At 48.1% G+C, this 17253-nt stretch overlaps 2 protein-coding genes across 2 annotated transcripts in view; one reads left to right on the top strand and one right to left on the bottom strand.

The window, feature by feature from the left end:
- The window catches only part of LOC116647199 (transmembrane 9 superfamily member 2-like), a 73532-nt gene extending 70561 nt beyond the window's left edge, over positions 1-2971 (top strand). Inside the window, exon 17 of the mRNA XM_032428382.1 lies at positions 2789-2971. Coding sequence (XP_032284273.1) covers positions 2789-2856 — 68 coding nt within the window. The 3' untranslated portion in view covers positions 2857-2971. The remainder of the gene's footprint in view (positions 1-2788) is intronic.
- An 8755-nt stretch (positions 2972-11726) lies between these two features.
- Positions 11727-14057, bottom strand: GPR101 (G protein-coupled receptor 101). Its single transcript, XM_032428357.1, has 2 exons — positions 14018-14057; positions 11727-13906 (listed from the first exon to the last, which is right to left on the bottom strand). The coding sequence occupies exon 2, from the start codon at positions 13861-13863 to the stop codon at positions 12385-12387; it is 1479 nt and encodes a 492-aa protein (XP_032284248.1). The 5' UTR covers positions 13864-13906; positions 14018-14057; the 3' UTR covers positions 11727-12384.
- Positions 14058-17253: the final 3196 nt, after the last annotated feature.

Raw genomic sequence — 17253 nt, 5'->3', positions numbered from 1 at the left:
TAATGTGTATTGGAATATAGCCCCCACAGTGGCTGTGGAAAGACTCTTTAAAGGTTTGATCCTATCAAGTAGAATGCGGTAGACTTTCAAAATGTTTTATTTAGCTAGTTTCTTCTTCTTTTTCAAGTGTGCATATATAATGACTACTTTGGGAAAGCCTCAGAAGAAATGTGTATTGGAAAGCAGTCCCAGGATCAGGCTGTGCATTCTTTACCTTATAGAATTGCAATTAGGGCCAGGACAAGGGGAAAAATGGGCTTCTCTGCTTGGCTTGGACTGCCTCATCAAGATCCTGTATCACCTGACCTAATGATAAAAGGTTATGAAGCTTAGAAAGAAACTAGGACATTTCTAGTACTGGTTTAGTATTTTCTCTGACCTGAGGCAAAAGTAGACAGAGACACCAAAGTGACCATTCTCTCCCTTTTTGGCCCATCTCTGTTTTTCTACCCGCAAATTGTAGTACAAGCAATTGGGTTGTAGAAAAAAATATTTCCATTTTTCCAGATCCTTTAAGTTGCTTTTCAATTGTATGGTTCAGTGGCCCTTAGAAGAGAAATTTCCCCACCTCTCTTTATACTTAATGATGTTTGTTTACAGGAAGGGAGGGAGGGAGAGAGGGAGGGAGAGAGGGGGACAGAAAGGCAGGCTAGACCAGAGGCTCTGAAACCCTGGTTGCATGTTAGAATCACCTGGGGAGATTTTAAAAATCTTGGTACTGAGGCTGCATCCCAGATCAATTACATCTGGGGGATGTGACCTAGGCGATAGTAGCTGTTAAATCTTCCTAGATGATTCCAGGGTACAGGCAATGTTGAGGACTACCACACTAGTCAAATAAGCCCCATGTGACTATATTTTTCAAGCCCCAGATCAGGACGCGAATGCTAGCTCTCATTTCTTGAGTACCTCCTCTGATGGGCACCCTAATGTATCTTACCTTTTTCTCTCAGGTCAATCCTGTTAGTTGGGTGGGGGATAGAATTCCTTTTCACTTAGGAGGAACAGAGATGGGTAGCTTGCTCTATATCCTATAAGTGTCTGCCTGACTCCAGAGTCAGCTGACTTAGCTCAGCTGCCTATCAGAACAGTGTGAGAGTTGATGGAGCTTTGTGTTTCGGGTAGGAGACAATTTGAGTATTGTAAGTCGAGCATCAAAAAGTTTGAGAATTCATAGACATTTCAGTAGTGTATGGGGATAATATGCAGCAAATTGAAATCAGGAATGTCTTAGATTCAGAGACATGTGTTAGCTACACACTGTCATCTCCTGAACCTTTGAAGTTGTTGGATTCAGAAAAGGAAGCTTAAAATGGGAATAGGTATTATCATCCCCATTTTTCAGCTGAGAAAATGGAGGTTTGGCAAGATTATCACTTGCCCAGATCAGACAGCTAGTAACCAACAGAGCAGATTCTGGGGCTCACTCCCAGAGCCCATGCATGGTCTTAATCACTATACCACACTGACTCCTGACAAGGAGCTTTGAAGGGTGGGAGGGAGGTGGCATGATGGTATATTGGATAGCTTGGAAACTGGCAAAGAAAAAGGGACCAAACCCTGCCTAAAGCCTCCTGTGATTAACATGTTTTGCTAGATGATTGAATTGTCTTGAGTTACCCTATTAGATTATAGGATCTGGAAAAGACAACTCCTATTAGAGTTTTCTTTCAGTTACTGAACCGTAATATCATATGAGAATTGTTTTTATAACATGAACATCGATGAAATCCTATGTTAAAGAAAAATTTGCCCAGAATTGTATCACCCTACATATAAAGGTATCTTCTTTGGTCCATGCTCTGCTGTATCTAGTGCATGGGTTTAAGTGTATACAGTGTTCACACTGGTGAATTACAATCTGGCTTACCTAGCACCATATTATAAAGATTGTTCCATGCTGCTGTATAGTCTTTAAATTTGTCATTTTTGATGACTATCTTATTTCATTGAGCACTTAGTCCATCATTTAGCTAAGTCACCTATTGGGGGGCATTTGGTTTGTAATTTTTCAATATTATAAATCATAGTATTATGAACACCTTTTTTGCATGTAATTTTTTTCTTCTATGGGGTCATTTCATTTTTTTTTTTTTTGAGATTTTATTATTTATTTGAGAGAGAGCACAAGCCGGGGAAGGGAAGGCAGAGGGAAAGGGAGAAGCAGGCTCCCCACTGAGCAGGGAGCCCTATGCAGGACTCAATCCCAGGACCCTGAGATCATGACCTGAGCCGAAGGCAGCTGCTTAACCCACTGAGCCACCCAAGCATCCCTACGGGGTCATTTCTTTAGGATATATCCCCAGAAATGGGATATTTCTCAAGTTTAATAAGACAAAACTTTGATTTATAAAACTGTGTCCTGAATATGCAAGTAAATGATTGTTGCCACTTTTGTTACATCGAGTGATAATGGTTACATTTTCTAGATTGAAGCAAGTTATAGGAAGTTTATTATATTAGAAACTAGCCTTGGACCTCTTTGTATCCTTTTTGAAATAGAGAACTTAAGCTACTCTTTTTTTTTTTTTTTTTGCTTTGGTTAGAGACCTGCAGCGTTCAATCAAATGGATTCTCACACCTGTTGCAGGTGGCTGCATCCAGCCCCGCTGCTCATCCTCTTTGCTCAGCAAGAGAGCCTGGTGATTTTTTGTTTGATAATGTGGGAGTCCTGAGATTTAGAGAATCAGTAGTCCACCTCAAAACTGACATGCTTTGCATTTTTGAGAAAGCTACTTTGATTTGCTATAGTGTCTGGTTAACAAGGATCTTTTTCATTTTGTTTCAGGGACAGTTGGATTTTTTTCCTGTTTCTGGTTTATTACTAAAATCTACAGTGTGGTAAAAGTGGATTAAAGAATGTCCCCCAAAGGCTTCCAGGCATGTCACCGCTGCTTTTGAATACATACATCTATATCTATATGAACATCTATGGAGATACATGTGTATGCTTCCTACTACACATTTTAAATATATATCACGTAAAAATCTCATTGTCTTGCCTCAGTTTGTATGACACAAAATACTGATTATGTGGAAAAAAACAGGTTGGTTTGGAAACAGGTTTATTCTAAGTCAGACTGTCCTGAAAAGATACCATAAAAAGGTTTAATTGAAAGCACTTAGAGCAAGGGAGGCACATTTCTTTAGGAAATGAAAGCTGAGCACACGGGCTTTTCAGATGAAATGTTTTTTTTTTTTCCTTCTTCATTTTGTTTACAGCATCAGAACTACTGTCAAATAAATCTTAGGTAAAATGTGAATTTTTCTAACTTACGTGGATTGTACAGACTGTATTCCACCCTTGTATTTGGATGACCATTTTATTTTATGTATTTATTTATTTTTGAGAGACTTATTTATTTATTTTAGAGCAGGGAAGAAGGAAAGGGGGAGGGAATCTTACTTAAGCAGACTCTGCACTGAGCATGGAGCCCGACGCGGGGCTCGATCCCACTACCCTGAGATTATGACCTGAGCCGAAACCAAGGATTGGTGCTTAACTGACTGTGCCACCCAGGAGCCCCTATTTTATTTACTTTTTAAAGGAAGCTCTACGTCCAACATGGGGCTCAAACTGACAACCCTGAGATCAAGAGTCACTTGCTCTATTGGCTGAGCCAACCAGGTGCCCCTGGATGACCATTTTAACAACGCACATCATTTTTTTAAAAGCTTTTATTTATTTGAGAGAGCAAGAGAGAGCATGAATGGGGGTAGGGGGAAGAGGGAGAAGCAGACTCCCCACCGAGCAGGGAGCCTGATGCAGAGCTCCATCCCAGGGCCCTGAGATTATGACCTGAGCCCAAGGCAGACGCTTAACCGGCTGAGCCACCCAGGCGTCCCTGCACATTGGTTTAGTATATAGAGTTTATGAAATACCAGGTACTGCTGCCTTATTCCTTAATTAAATCTGCACATTTCTGGTTGTTGGTTGTCTTTTTCTATTTGCTGTCCTTTGGAGGCTGAGAATGTTCAAGTTTGACTTAGCTCTTCGGAACCAGTTTTCTGGGATTTATTTGCTTTGACTGAACAATAGTCAGGTGTCATAACTCCCCAAATGTCAGGAATTTGTATGACAATATTCTCCAAGCTTGCAATTTTGGGAGGCAGTCATGAAAATCATATATTTTCTGTGATACATTTTATTGATAAATATTGGCCTTGTTGAGGAAAATGTTTGAAAACTGTATATGCACAAGCTTCAATTCATGAACATTCTCAAAGCCTTAAGCTGAGGAGTACTTGTTTGTGTGTGTGGGGATCAAAGAAGCTCTGTTGCTCTTGAAGGGGAGATTGGGATGGTGAGGGATGGGGTCAGAGAGTTGCATTCTGAAGGAGAGTGGTGGGGGGAAATGGAAGTTACTAGTTGCCTCAAGGAGGAAGGTAATTACCTAGCCAGTAGGATGCCTTTGTCTATATTGAAGGATCAGGGCTCAGACCCCAGGCAAATAGACCTGGGGCCTGGAGCGGACTGGCCAGAGAGGGAGTGGCTATAGAAGGTCAAAGGTGTGTCTTGAATGGAATTTTCAGATCCTCTCTACCTTCTCCCATTCAGTCTTAAAATCAGGCCGAGCCCTAGGCCCTGCCTGAGAGGAGTAACTGCTGTTCTGAGATTCATTGGAACCAATTCCATTCTCCTCTAAATACTTTGAACTAAGCAGTGTTATAGTGAGCTTTGGGGGACTCTTCCCACCAGGTTGGCTGCCTGGGAGTTTTATCTAAGCTCACAAGCCCTCCTATTTGCACTGATGGTAGTAGTTTGCTCGAAAGGCAAATTTGTTAAAAGAAGGAGCTCTTGCCATTTGTGACACATGGCTGGACCTTGAGGGTATTATGCTGAGTGAAATAGGCAGAGAAAGACTGGTACCATATGATTTCACTCATATGTAGAATCTAAAAAAAAATGAACAAATGGAAACGGACTCATAGGTACAGAGAACAAATTGGTGGTTGTCAGTGGGGAGGGGGGTGGGGGGGATGGGCGAAATAGGTGAATGGGATTAAGAAGTACAAACTGCCAGGTATAAAATAAATAAGTGATGGAGAGGGAAGGTACAGCATAGAGAATACAGCCTATCATGTTGTAATAATGTTGTATGGTAACTGATGGTGACCATACCCATTGCGGGGAGCAGCGAGTAACCTACAGAATTGTTCAATCACTGTGTTGTCCACCTGAAACTCATATAGCATTGTAGGTCACCTATACTTCAATAATAAGTATTAGAAAGAAATAGGGCAAATTTATTTTTGCAGCTGTGTGCAGGTCTCATGGCAGCCATCTTTGAACATCTTGAAATACAATGTGTACATCAGTGTTTAGCTTGATTTTGGAGTGAAAAATGGAGAAGAGCACTTTACTTTGATTGAAACGGAGATGAATAGCTCCCTGAGCCTCTGAGCATGGGCCATGAATGCCACTCGGGAAGCACGAGCTGTGCAATTCCTTGAACTGCTGATGAGATGACAGAAGAGCCACTAGCAGGTCAAGCACGTCAGCTCCGGAGGAACTAGGGGGCTCTTATGTTGTAGACATATTTGACTGTCTCGTCTGTGTCCTGTGTGTGCATATGTCATGGCTGGTGTTCAAGGTGTAATTTTCTCACCCCGGGGCTCGAGGGAACGTGTGCCCACCCTCCTGTTCTGGAAACCCTGGTGAACTGGGGCTGAGCTGAGGTGGCTGGGACTGGGTTGTGCCAAGGGAGGTGTCCTGGTCATGGGTAGTGGGGTGGTAGGGGCAGGAGCCCAGTGGAGGTGACCTGGGTGCTGGGCAGTATTGTTTCCTAAAATGGAAGGCTACTCCTTCCCCTCCCCCTGGTCAGACCTCATGGCCTTGGGAATCCCATAAACCACCTGGCCCTTTTCCTACTCTGCCCACCCCACTGTCACTTTGAAATCCTTTTCATTCATAGAGGACTGAGGCACATGCCCCTCTTCCAGCAAGGCCATCAGGATGGCTCCCCCATCCCGTTGCATATTTCTTGTATTGGGGCAGCACAGTATGAAATCTTGGAGCCCCTATGTTCCATCCTACCATGTCATACAGTTAGTTTATCCTGTCTCCTCCCTTCCAGCAAGACAGAACGCATGGAGACCTAGCTGTGTGTCTTCCTCGCTGTTTTCCCACTGAGCCCGGCATAATAACCAGATACGCACATTAAAATTAGACTTTATTTAGCATATTTAAGAAGAATACCAAGGACAGATTAACAGCACCTATTTAAGAAACACAAACATTACTTAATAATATTTAGTTAAGCCACAAACATCAATCTCTCTGCCTTCCTCAAGCAGGAGTCCATTATTCCTGTCCTGCAAAAAAATGCATTGTAACCATTTTAGAAAGGATCCAATTAAAACCAACCAATATATGAAACCTTGTCCTTGGGCAGAGTCTCTGAGACTACTGGCCCGTGTAACAGTATTGATTTATGAATTTGACTGGGGTGTGAAGGGGTTTCTCTTCTTGCTGGGGCAGGAGGGTAAAGCCCACCCCTTTTGTGCACCTGAAGGTAAGTTGTGCCAAGGGGAGCTTGGCCCCAGGATCGTAATGTGGCAATCCTTTGAAAAGGCACTTTTAAATTACAAATGTTTTTTTTAAAGGAAAAGGAAAATTTTAAATTCAAAATTGAACATATTAAAGAGATCTGCTTTTGACTGAATGCATCTTTCTATGGTTTTCAGTCTCAAAGCACATAAAGCTTGATTTTAAAGGCAGTTTTAGAAATTACTCAATGAGGGTATATGTATATACATAGTCTTCTGTTTTCATATGTTTGTTTTAAAATATAATAAACTCATAGTTCTCTCTCTTTCGTCTGATGCAAATGTTGTTGATACATGACTGTAATATTCTCAAACACCTTAGCTGCGAACCCCGGAGGAGTCCCACTACGTTATTTACCCATCCGTGCTCTAGCTCATCTCTCAGGCAACCGATCAAAGGAACAACCCAGAGCAGCCTTTTTCTGGGTTTGGGTGCTGCTCTAGCCATGGAGGGATGGGCACAATATAGATCTGCTAAATGTGCATCCTGTCAGTTCACAGTCAAGTACTGGTTGGGTCTTGAGAGTACAGTATTTTTTTTTTTTTTTTATCCTGCCAACAGGACTCCAATAGCCTCTCCTGGGGTCTGTGCTCTTTGAAGGGGAAAGGATTGTCTTTTTTGATTTTGCATTCTGTACATTCACCCTAATGGACAACAGGCCTACCAGTGCCAAGCATGTTGTGGAGAACCGCCAGGGAGGACTTCAGCCAAGATGATTAATTCACACTACTGATCAACTGTACCAGAATAAGTTCTCCCCTGTCAGAGACTACCAGGGATTTAAGGAATGAAAGGCACCTGTTACCTGCTACCCCACCTTGGAGCCATCTTATACAGCCTGTAGTGTACACTTTAAAAATGAAATTTTAAAAACGAATGTACTATGTTCTACTTCAGAAACTGACCAAGGTGTGGGTCACACATAAAATTGTGCATGCATTTTATTAACTTTACATGTACGAACTATCCATTGTTGAGGATGACACTATCTATGAACACATACATCTAATATCTAGCACCTTATCTCCAAGAACACTGGTATTTTATATACAGTTACAGCTTAGATTTAGGAGAACTACCACAGAAAGGAATACACCACTGAAACAGACCAAAATATCAAATTTTTAACATTAAAGTTGTAACACAGATGAAGCAGGGTGGGGAATCCACTCAACTTTAAAGCACCAAGCTAAAACCAATCTTGTTTTCGTCTACAGTTTGGAACAAGGGAGATCCAGTAATGAGTCTTCAAACATAGCGAGCCTCTCGTGAGTGTAGAAATTATGTGGTTTCCTCTTGGTGTGTGTACTTTGAGATCTAAGAGCTTTGGGAGGCAATGATGGGAACATTTGATTTCTACTGGCAACCTTCATTTTTACTTCGAGGATTCTTATTCTATTTACCAAAGAGCAGTGAACTTGCCAGTGACGTGGCAATCAGTGGTCAAGTTCAGTGGACTGTAGCTTTCCTACTTCTTCCTCCAGCCAGTCTTGTTGCTTTTAGCAGAAGACTGCTGTAAGCAAGCTGGGCATTTGCCATCGAGGAAGAGATCCTTTGTAAGTAACTGGAAAGAATTTACGACAAGGGCTTCTTTTCTTTTCAAGTTTTAGGCTATGGTCTGCTATCTGCAGCTCACTGCTTCCATCTCCTTGTGCCTAAGCTGGGAGGGGCTTTGAGGGGGGTCAAGAGCACCTGTCCAGCCCACAGAAAACGAGAGAGACAGAGATAAGGAGGGAGAGGGTTAAAAGCCATGACTGACCAGATTTTCTCTCCTTATCTTGGTAACTGGCTGGCAGCCAACTGTTCCTTTAATCTTTTGTCTGCTCTAGAAGGAAAAGACATTTTGCTTAGAGAAGCCTCTCCTGACAGCATGGGGTTTGTCTTAAAGAGGAACACAGCAAAAACAAAACAAAACAAAAACAGAAACAAGAAACCAAAAAACAACAACCAAAAAAAGCCGTTATGAGGGGCAAACACTTCTTTTGTTTTTTTTTTCCTCAAAATATGGGTGAGGGCAGTTGTGAGAGAAAAAACCAGTCCAGTAGTTTAAATTGTTATTCTCTGTGTTTCATCCCAACAACCTCTGAAGGTTTTATTTTGGAGAGTTCCAATTACCAGATGATGCATAATTCTTCTCTTCCAAGTGGTGTATTTCAGACATTTTTAAGAGCATTTTGGCAAAGTCTAAGAAAGAACGCCTAGGTTAATCTTGTAAATTATTCTTCAAGGTAGTACGAAAAAAATCTTTTGAAGTAACTTTAGCTTAATTGGCTAATTATGTATAAAATAAGGCAATGTTAGGCACCTTATAATTTTATAGGTAAAAGATGTTTTAGTGTTTTTATTTTTCCTGCTGCAATCAGTGGATAGTATCTACAGGACTGAAGGTGTCCCCAAAGATGGATTGTATTGGGTGCTTTTTGGGTAAGAAATGAGGTGCCTACCTCCTCCTAAGCTATAAAATGGCACTTTTCCTTACCTGTTGAATTTGAAGTTGATATCCCGTCATCTCTAAATTGGACTGGAGTTGGGGAGGAGACAGAAAAATACCTTTTACTGCTGCTCACTCCTACCTTTCACTTCTCTCCCCTGCTTCCACGGGCCCCCAGGTTCCTGCAAATCTGTCAGCTCTGGGTGCGGGAGGGGACAGGCCAGCGGGGCAAGGGGAGGGAGGGGGAGTGAGACAGGTGGAGGCAGGGGCCTGCCAGCAAGAGGTAGGCAGGGAGCTGCTCTTTGTGGTGTCTTCCAGAACATGGACCCTTGAATCACAGAAGCCATGGAAGCCCAAGGCTTGCTCCTTATTACGGCCTTCCCAAGCTTTTTGAAATTGGTGTGTTAGTGAAAGCACCTGCGACTCCTTGGCAAACTAGATGCTTTATTATTTTTAAATAAGGAAATCATTAAATTGGAAATCACATCATTTCAAAGTCTGATTTGTCTGGCCCCTGTACTTTAATGGGATTTTTACTGCACATATGAAGTGGCCTTGGCAAAAGAATACATCCTTTAAAAACATTTAGGGAATGCTATTGCACATGAGGATCTGTGAGGCTAATGATGACTTTTTTGTGTGCTTTCAGATTTTTAAATGACAAAACAGTATGTGCAGTAAAACCTCATTAGGTTGATAGTGTTCTATTCAAAAGAGCACAAAATTTGAAGCAGTTGCTATCTCGAGCTAACCAGAGGCCCTATTGTTCATTAAGTAGAAAATGTCAGCAAAGCAGAGTGCTCTTAATTCAAAAGTCCTCTTTTCCAGTCTCCTAATTTTCAAAAGGTTTTCACCTTTGAAAAATCCAATTTGCTGTAAGAATAGACGATGACTAAAATAGGGAAAAGAGGAACTTTATAAAGGAAATTGGTGAGTCTTGGTGGCCCGGAGAATGTTGCGTGTGCTGTTAAGTGAACTTACCACACTCGGACAGGCTCTGGTTCCATTTTGATTTGGGATTTTGACAAACAATTTTCTCTGATACACTTTGAAGGGGTTGAGCTTTAAAAAATAAAACAAGAAGTTCAGTTTCAACAAAATATTTGGAGACACGTGTGTTGGAAATCCTGTTTCCTACCCAGGTAAGCATTTCTACTCAAAGGACAGGCTCTCGCTACTTTGAACTGTTTTGACCATGACAGACCTTCAAGGCGATACCCTTCCCCCCCTAAGAGGCCTGGCCACACGGGCCATTTCTCCACCCAGATATCCTTTGAGGACAGGTCACTATGAGAGTTTGGCAATAAATTGGTATAATAAATTTATGACTATTAATTCACTTTATACATTTTAGTAGAAAAATAAAGGATAGTGCAAGGGGAAATTTCAGCCCACACTTCTTGTCTGAATTACCACACGTTCCAGGGTAATGATGTTGGAATTGATAAGATTTTCACGGACACACTGAGTCCCATTTGCATCTATACCCCTCTCCTTTCCTAAATTCTGAACGTGGCAATCCCAAGTTTCCACGCAGACTTATTCATAGCCCACATACACTGCTGTTTACCTCTCCCCCTTGAGAAGCTCATGTTGGAATCTGTGAGGAGGAAGAGATAAAAAAATTCAATGAGTTGGTCCTTTACATGAATGAAATTTGAGTTCTAATATAGACATGGTAATCACACAAGAATGAGGCTAAACTCTGAATATGGCCATCTTTATGTACAACCACCCGATGAACCATTTTTCAACCAAATACCCCCTCCTCTCCCTCCACCCATATTAATGTTGGCTTTCTGCATGAACAGTCGACTGGCCATGGAGTTGCTTTAATTTGATCATCAGGAGGATCAAAAACACTGTCTTGACCATTTTGGGGGTCCATGTTTATTTGGTCATGTGAATGTGGTCTGTGCCCTCAGAAATACACAGGCATATCCTGACCCAAAGTGATTTTGGGGTTTGAGATGTGAAAGAGCCTTCCTCTATATTGACCCTGGGGATAATTCAGGTATTGTAAAGTCTTTGCCAAAGCAATGTATTTCAGTAGCAATACTTAGGATATGTCTGACCTGAATGCTTTCGTTTAGGATTGTTTGAAATAGGTCAGATGCTTGCCAGGTATTGTGAAACCACTGTCTCTGCTATTTCTGACTCTCTTGTATTTCTCTTCCACATCTGCAGGGAGCTTAAAGGCTTTAGAGAGAGCCACAGGTGGAAAAGACACATGGGTGTGCCTGGAGGAAGGAAAATGTTTAGCCTGCCTTACTTGCTCCCCATGTGGAGGTCATGTCACTTGTCTATGATCCCACGGACACAAAAGAGATTTCTAATGAGCATATCACTCTTGATTGGCAGTGTGAGTTTTGTAAACTTTTGGCCACTCCCAGTCACGTTTCTTTTTTTTCCCCTGGAAATACTGTTTGACCCAAAAGGCCTATTTGGGAACCCCCACACCCCCACTCCCGAACAAGTGACTGGCAGAGGAGATTTGGAGGATTCTTATGAGCATCCCAATTCAATCACAAAGGGAAAACTGTAAAATTGTGGCATGCTTTCCGTCTCACTATTATTCAAATAGGAGACAGAAAATAGTTTTAGTGTCAATTGACAATTTTCCATTTGCGTGGAATGACCTGGGTCCCAGCCCCAGCACAAACCCAGGGTTTTACGGAAAAGAGCCAACTGTTTAGCCTCATGGATGTGTGTTATTTCTCTACCTTTTCCCTTGGACTACCTTCCCATTTCAAACATGCCCTAATATCCTGTTCTGCTTTTCTGGATCCCTTTCGAGGATCTAGAAACCTTCTTGGTATTTTAACTACACGATGCTCTTTGCCTTAGTTTCCATAATAGTCTTTACACCAGATCGTGGGTCTCTTCAGTTTAGAACTTGACTCGTACATTGATCAGTCAGCGGGGTTCTGCTTCTTGGGCTCCATGAAGGATTTGGTCCGCTGCTTTTCTTTCAGTTGAACACAGGCTGTAGCCCTTACCCATAATCTCTTGACCTGAGGGCCTAAAAGTCCTTAAGTTCACAGGCATCATCTTCCTTTTTCCTCAGAGCAAAAGCTGACACGCTGTAGCTCTGGGGAGACAGACACAGGTCCAAAGTGGATAGCCCTTGTTGCTTTAAGAAATTTAGAGCCTAATACTTTTTTGGGGGGAAATTTCAGTCAGAATCCTCAAGTCTGTGCTTTGAGGGGCACACTTCTAAGGGAAAACTCCAGTTCCTACCTCTTCCATATGTTTCTCTATCTTGCGGCGAGAAGAATGTGTGCAAGGCCTTTGCCTGAAATGGTATGGGTTGGCGTCACCGGGATTGGGGGCGGTCCACGGAAAACAGCACTGCTCCTGTTTGTGCACTGTGCACGGTTCAAGCTTTGCCTTCGAACTAGCTTCAAGGCGAAATGGCAGAATCATGGGAAGGGACGGTCTTGCCTTCGGTCCCAGCCTCTGTGCCGGCTTCTGTTCCCGGCAGGTCTGGGTGGCTGTCTTCTTTTGGGGGCTTTTCCTTGCAGAAGAACTTCTTCAGCATATCCTGGATTTCCTTCTTGATGGTCTTGTGCATGTAGCCATAGATGTACGGGTGGATGCAGCACTGCAGGAAGAAAAGCCAGATGATGATGGTGATCACCCACTGGGGTACCCTGGTTTGGACATCCACCCACACGGCCAGAACCGCTAGGAAGCAGTAGGGCCCCAGAGACAGCACGTAGGAGAAAATGATGAGGAAGATCACTTTCGCAGCTTTGCACTCGTAGCACCTGGGCAGAGGAGGGTCGCTGGTGCTGTTTCGGCGACTGGGCGGGAGACTCTCCGGGATGTTCACGGCCTCGATGTCATCCTCACTGAAATTGATGGCTTCCTCGCCAAACTCCATGTCATCTTCACCCAGGTCGATGTTGCACTGGCCTTCCTCCATGCGGCCCTTGTCTGCCTTCAGGCTGCCCTGTTCCTTGCCCTCCGCGCTGCCTTCCCCGGCCACCGAGCTGCTTTCTCCGACCCCCTCGCTGCCCTTGGCAGCCGTGCTCCCCGCACTGCTCTCCACGCTCCCTTCCTTGGCCTCCACGCCGCCCTCCTGGACCTTGACCTCACCTCCATGCTGGCCACGGAACGCATCCTTCCTCTCTCCCTCTTCATCCTCATTCTCCACACGGTCCTTGGCCCGAACCTCCAAGCTGTGGCTCTTGACGTTGTAGAGCAGAGCGTGCTGCCGCCGGGCCGCCCCGAACACCACGGAGTAGCAGGCAATCATGACCACCAGCGGAATGATGATGAAGGACACCACGCTGAGAATGGTGTAGCTGGGGCTGGCCCCCCAGATCATGGAGCAGAGGGCATTGCGCTGGTCAAAGGCAGCCTGGCCCCAGCCGTAGAGAGGGGGTGTGCTCTGCAGGATGGCCACGATCCAGGTGCCGTAGAGGAGCATGTACCCCCGGCGCGGGGTCATCTTGGCGGGGTAGGAGAGGGGGTGGATGATGGACAGGTAGCGATCCACGGACACCACCACGATGGTGTTGACGCTGGCAAAGGCGAACAGGTGAGTGAGGCTCACCAGGGCCGTACAGAAGTGGCTGTTGAGGGGCCAGAAGAGAGGCACGGAAGTGGCCACCACCCAGGGGGCCACGAGCGAAATCTGCAGCAGGTCAGTGACGAGGAGGTTAAAGATGAAGCGGTTGGTGACCTGCAGCAGCTGCGGCTTGCGCTGCAGCACGAGCGCCAGCACTATGTTGCCGACGAAGGAGGCGGTGAGGAAGATGAGCAGCACGCTCGAGCGGATGATGCCGTGAGCCAGGCTGATGGGCATTTTGGAAAGGGGCACGCACGTGTGGCTGCTGTTGCTCTCGCGTGTGCTGTTGGTGCAGGTGGACGTCATGGCGGCGGCGGGCGGGCCGCACGGGCCGTGGCCAGTGCCTGTGCTGGGGCCGGAAGAAACACCCGGGGCCCGGTTAGTCACCCCGCTTCGGGGACCCCGCCCTCCCCGGGACCCCCGCGCCGCCTTGGCCCGCGGGAGGGCAGTTTCTCCGCACCTCCTCTTACTCTCCCGGTCCCTCGGCTCCGCTCTCTCTCGGGGTCTCGGGGTCTCGGGGTCTCGGGGTCTCGGGGTCTCGGGGTCTCGGGGTCTCGGGGATTCCCCCCCCCGCCCCGCCCCCGCCGCTCCTGCGGGCGTGCGCGCGCTGCGTCTCTCCCACATCGTCTCTGCGTCTCTCCCGCGATCTCTGGCGCTGGCGCATGCGCGCGCGCCGTCTCATGCCCGCGCGCTGTCTCTGCCTGTTTACGTGTCGCTCTCTCTCCCCCCAGTGTCCCTCACTAGCGCACTTGCCCTGTCGCTCTTGGGGGTCTGTGGCCGTGTCTCACCGTTCTTCTCCAACTCTCTCGCCCGGGTCTCTCACTCCGTCTCCTGTCTCTCCTTCCCAGTCTCTCGCTAGCACGTGCGCGCAGTCGTTCTCCGTCAGTCTGTCGTTCTCTCTCCAACCTTTCCGTCTCTTTGTCACTCCCGTCAGTCCCTCCAGGTCTCAGTCGATTTCTCGGACTCCGTCCCCTCCCCCGCCCCCCGCCCCGTTACTCCTTCGCCAACGCACTTTCTCTGTAGCTGTGCGCGCACGTCTCTCCCTGTCTCTCTCCGCCTGTCTCCCGGCCTCGTCCCCGTCTCTCCCTGCGTCTCTTGCTGATGCGCTCCCATCTCTCTGTGTCTCTGCCGGTCGCGGTCTCTGTCGCTCGCTAGTGCGTGCGCTGCTCCGTCCTTTCCCGAGGCGGTCTCGTCTCTCCCGGTCTCTCCCAGCCTATCTCCCTGACAGTCTCTGTGGGTCCCCAGTGCCCCTGTTCAGTATCCCTCGCTGCCTGCGTGTCCCTGGCGCTCTCCGCGTCTCCCCGAGGCTCTCGCTTCCGCGTCTTCCTCTGTCTGCCGCGTGTCTCCCTGCGGATTCTGTCTCTCCGCGCGTTTAGTTCCCTCTTGACCGCTGTCTGCCCGTCTCTCGCCGTTGCCTCTGACGATCTGCTGCTGTCTCTCCCGGCTCTCCCTGTCTCTCGTGGCTCGGGCTATCTCGCTAGCGCGCGCACTTACACACCCGGGTTCTCGGTCTTGTCCCTCTGTCCCCGGGACTCTCGCGCGACACTTTCTTCGTATGTTTTCAGTGCGTGTGTATCTCTGTGTCTCTCCGTTTGCCTCCGACGATCCCTCACCTCGGTTTTTCTCTGGCCGGATCTCTGTCTCCGATCTCTATCTCTGGGTTGACTATTTTGCCATGGAAACCAGCTGCCGCCCTGGCTACCGCGGGCTCCGGCAGATAAATCTCCTAGTTTCTCAGCGGCGCGGCCGCCGCGGGAGGCAGGGAGGATGCCTCCTGCGACCCCCTCCCCGTATCCTCCAGCCCCCCGCCCGCTCTCTCTCTTATCTCTCGCGGCGGCGCGGCTGGGGAGGGGGAGCTCGCGGGGAGCTCGGGGAGAGCAGGAGAGGAGGCAGGGGTGCCGGGCTGGTGGGAGAGTCTGAGAGAGGCAAAGCGGGAGACACCGGGAGGCAGAGAGAGAAAGGGAATGAGAGACAGAGAGAGCAAAAATGAGACCCGGAGAGACAGAAAGAGAAGGGGAGACGGAGACAGGATGACAGCCACCCGGAGAGGCAGAGAAAAACGAGAGGAAGAGGAATGGAGACCACGAAGGAGAGGCAGGGAGAGACGGAGAGAGGAAGATCGAAGAAAGACTTAAGGAAGAGAGGATGGGGAGCAAAGGGGAGAGCGCGGGTCCGCGCGCGAGAAGTGCGAGGGCACAGGCGAGGGCTGCGGCCGGGCGAGCGGGGCGCACGGGGGGCTCGGCGCGGCCGGGCCCGGAGCGGCTGCCGTCGGGCCGCGGCGGACTGGGCGTCCGGGGCGCTCGAGCGCGGGGCCAGGTGGGCGCGGGGGCCGCGGCGCGGGCAGCGGCGCCGGGCCGCTTACCTGTTGCTGGCGGAGGCGTCGCTCCGCGGGAGCTGCGTGCCGCTCCTTCGGGGACTCGCCGCGCTCGTCCGGGCTGCCTCCCGAGGCGCCGGCGGCGGGGGAGCTCGCGGCGGGAGCGGGGCGCCTGAGCCCGCACGTCCGGCCGGCGCGCCGCGCTGCAAGCTCTGAGCGGCGGCGGGGGCGCGCGGCGTCTTAAGGCGGCGCGGGGCCCTCACCTTGCGGCGTCCCCCTCCCCTCGGCCCCCGCTCGCGCCGGTGACGCACGAGGCCGCGGGCGCCGGGAGGAGCGGGGCCGGCGGGTGGGGGGCGCCGCCGCGGACCCCGCTCCCATCTTCTCACCCCGCGGCCCCCACCGGGGCGGCCCGAACTCGCCGACACCTCACAGGCTGGGGATTGTCACCGGGACGGATTTGCGTGCAAACCTGTGCCTTCCTGGCCCCCGGATTTCGGGCCAGGCCCCGGCCACAGACCTGCACAGTTCTTCCCAGAGGAGCAGAAACCTGGGCCCGGGCCTCGGGCCACGACCTTTGAAGACCCCCCCTCCCCCCACTTCCACTCCCCTAAAGTAAGAACCACCCGTGGGCCCGAGAGAGGAATCGTGACTCTGAGGTCACCAGTTTTCCAGTTTTCTCTAACCCCCAGCAAGGGCTAAACAGTAGTTCCTTTCCTGAGGGTTTTGGGAGCATTTCGTCGAGGAGAAGCTGCTTAATTATCCACTATATTATTTGATTGAAGTCTGTCTATAAGTCCGCCCCCCCCACCCCACCAGGTACTGTGGTACTGTGTTAAGCTGTTTACACGGAGAATACCACCGAATCCTTACCTCAGCCTTGTGAGATAAGTCCTGCTATTATCTTCATTTTATAGAGACAGAAGCCGAAGCTAAGAGAGATTACCCTACTTGCCCAAGTTCAAGTAAATGTTGCACCTGCTTTATTAACCAAGACTTTCTGGTCTCTCCCAAACATACGGAGAGTTTGCTCTGTATCATGCCTGGGCAGACACCAGGGCATAGGCTGTCTCCCCCCCCACTCCCCCCAAATAAAAAGGGAGGGCCAGGCCTGGGAAAGTATCCCATATCCCAGTCCAGGGGTCATTTGCATGTGGTTTCCAAGAGATAAGGAAACGTTTTCTAGGTAGGAACGAAGGGAAAACATGTTCTGCAAGAAGGAGACACACTGGCAGAGATAAGGCTTCGGGAGAGAGCTGGGTGCCAAGAGAGGCTACAGCATGGTGAGTGTCAGGAGGTGAGCTGGAAAAATGGGGCAAGGGCAGGTCCTGAGGGACCTTGAATGCCAGCCTGGGGACTTTGGACTGTAACCTCAGACGCCTGGA

This window comes from Phoca vitulina, unplaced genomic scaffold (assembly GCF_004348235.1).
Source record: "Phoca vitulina isolate PV1807 unplaced genomic scaffold, GSC_HSeal_1.0 scaffold39, whole genome shotgun sequence".
Taxonomy (NCBI): Eukaryota; Metazoa; Chordata; class Mammalia; order Carnivora; family Phocidae; genus Phoca; species Phoca vitulina.
Note: the sequence above shows the minus strand (reverse complement) of the source record. Positions and strands in the feature narration are given on the sequence as shown.

Bases quoted from the DNA above. Each gene is read 5' to 3' on its own strand.
- GPR101 (XM_032428357.1), bottom strand. From the start codon at position 13,863: ATGACGTCCACCTGCACCAACAGCACACGCGAGAGCAACAGCAGCCAC.